General features: G+C 70.0%; 1 protein-coding gene across 1 annotated transcript; it reads right to left on the reverse strand.

Annotated features, from left to right (window-relative positions):
• Positions 1 to 445: 445 nt before the first annotated feature.
• Foxe1 (forkhead box E1) lies at positions 446 to 1561 on the reverse strand. The gene has a single exon (XM_041667322.1). It carries the CDS (start codon positions 1559 to 1561, stop codon positions 446 to 448), a length of 1116 nt encoding a protein of 371 aa, XP_041523256.1.
• Between the last annotated feature and the right edge of the window lie 526 nt (positions 1562 to 2087).

Genomic DNA, 2087 nt, shown 5'->3' on the forward strand with positions numbered 1-2087 from the left:
ACTGTCCGAGCCTTTTATTGTAGTAAGGTAGTCAAAAATACAAGAGGCCGAGCGTGTAGCTCTCTAGCCCGAGTTTGGCGCAGCACAACACACAGTGAAGCCACCCGACTCCACCACAGTTCGGATCCTACAACTAGGCTGCTTTCCACCCTTTAAAGCCTAGAACCCTCCCAAGTAAAAAGGCAGAAAGGCAAGCACTTTGGAGCTTCGCATCAACGAGGGTCTCTTGCCAGTCCAAACGCGGCTGTAACATCCCCAACGTCCGCCCACGTCCAAAGCAAATCGGGCCTGCGAATCGTGTGCAAGACACCGGGCCCCTACGGTCCTCAGGGGCCTTGCACGTGGGTCTCAACCCGATACACTTTTTAGTCCTCTCTGCCGGTTCCGGGGATTAATATCTTTCGGACCGTCTTGGAGTCTGTGAGGTTTCGTGCCAACCTCTGGCTCACATGGCAGACACGAACCGATCCACCGCGCCGGTATAGGCGGTGGCGTGGCGGGCGTGATAGGCGCTGCCACCGCCCGCTCCGAGCTGCCCGCTGGGATTGTAGCAGGGCCCCAGCGCCGCTCCGAACTGGCCCGGCGACGTGCGCCCATAGAAGTCCACCGCGGCTTCCACGCCGCCGCCGCCTCCCGCGGGGGGCGAGGCGGGTCCCGCTAGGCGACCTGCTGCAGCGGCGGCGAAGAGCGCACTGCTCGCCCCCTGCGGGTACGCGCCGTCGGGGCCCGCGTAGGCGGCGGCGTAGGCGGCGGGGTTGACGGGTCGCGCGCCCGCGCAGACCGACGGCTGGAAGCTCCCGGTGCCGGCCGCGCCCGCCGCCGCCGCGAAGGCACACGAGCCGCCGGCGGCTGCAGACGTCGCCTGGCCCAGATCCGGGCTGAGCGGCCGCTCGGGAACCAGGCCGAAGACGCGGCAGGGTCCCGGCGACGCGGCGGGGTAGTAGACCGGCGGGGGCGCGGCGAGCGGAGGCGCGTAGCCCGCGTAGACGGCGCCCGGGTAGGCCGGCCTCGCGGTGGGCACGGCGCCCGGGAAGATGGCGGCGGCGGCGGCGGCGGCAGCTGCAGCGGCATCGTGCATGTAGGCGGGGTAGGTGGACAGGTCCGAGCGCTTGAAGCGCTTGCGGCGGCGCAGGAAGCTGCCGCTCTCGAACATGTCCTCGGCGTTGGGGTCGAGCGCCCAGTAGTTGCCCTTGCCCGGGCGGCCCGCCTCGCGCGGGATCTTGAGGAAGCAGTCGTTGAGCGTGAGATTGTGGCGGATGCTATTCTGCCACTTCTTGGGGTTGTCGCGGTAGAACGGGAAGCGCTCGGTGATGAACTTGTAGATGCCGCCCAGAGTCAGGCGGCGCTCGGGAGCGTGCGCGATGGCCATGGCAATGAGCGCGATGTAGCTGTAGGGCGGCTTTCCCCGCTGCAGGGGACGCTTGCGTCGCCGTCCCCCGGCGCCACGGCCCGCTGCCTCCGCCGGGACCCCCGCGCTCGCCGCCGCCTCGCCGCGCTCCTCCTTCACGGCCGCCAGAGCCTCGGGCTGCGGCGGGGGCGGCGGCGCGCTCTCGGCCGTCATGGCTCCGCGGTCCCCCGTACCCCCCGTCGTCCGCCGCTGCCGACGGCCGCGCCGGCCCGGGAACCCCGAACCCCGGGTGACGACGCCCGGGCTCACGCGGCTGGCAGCGAAAGCGCTGCGAGCTTGGGGACCTCGGGACCCGGAGCGCCGCGCTCACCGACGGCTCGTCTGGGGCGCCGGCCGGAGGGTCTTTGGTGCTCTGGTGCCAGGCGATCAGGGGGTCCGGACGCGGCTCCGAGGACGAGTTGGCGGCAGCTGTTTGGGAGAACCTTCTGGTCCCAGGACGACCGTCGAGGCTGTGCGAGTAGAGGAGGCTGCGGGCTGGAGTTCCGGGCGAGGGCAGTCAATGGGGGTGCCGTAGACCCCGGCCGGGGCCTCCCATGCCGCACCCCTGCGACAGAAATACAGCTCAAGCCAAGGGCAGAGTGGCGAGACGGGCGGCGGGCCGGGCCGGGTGGTGGGCGACTCACTCAGCTCAGCAGCCCCGGACTTCAGCTTGGAGCACCGGCGGTGTGGCGCTCGCTCT

Source organism: Microtus oregoni, unplaced genomic scaffold (genome assembly GCF_018167655.1).
Source record: "Microtus oregoni isolate MIOR12 unplaced genomic scaffold, Mior012 000017F_ref0000208, whole genome shotgun sequence".
In the NCBI taxonomy this organism is placed as follows: Eukaryota; Metazoa; Chordata; class Mammalia; order Rodentia; family Cricetidae; genus Microtus; species Microtus oregoni.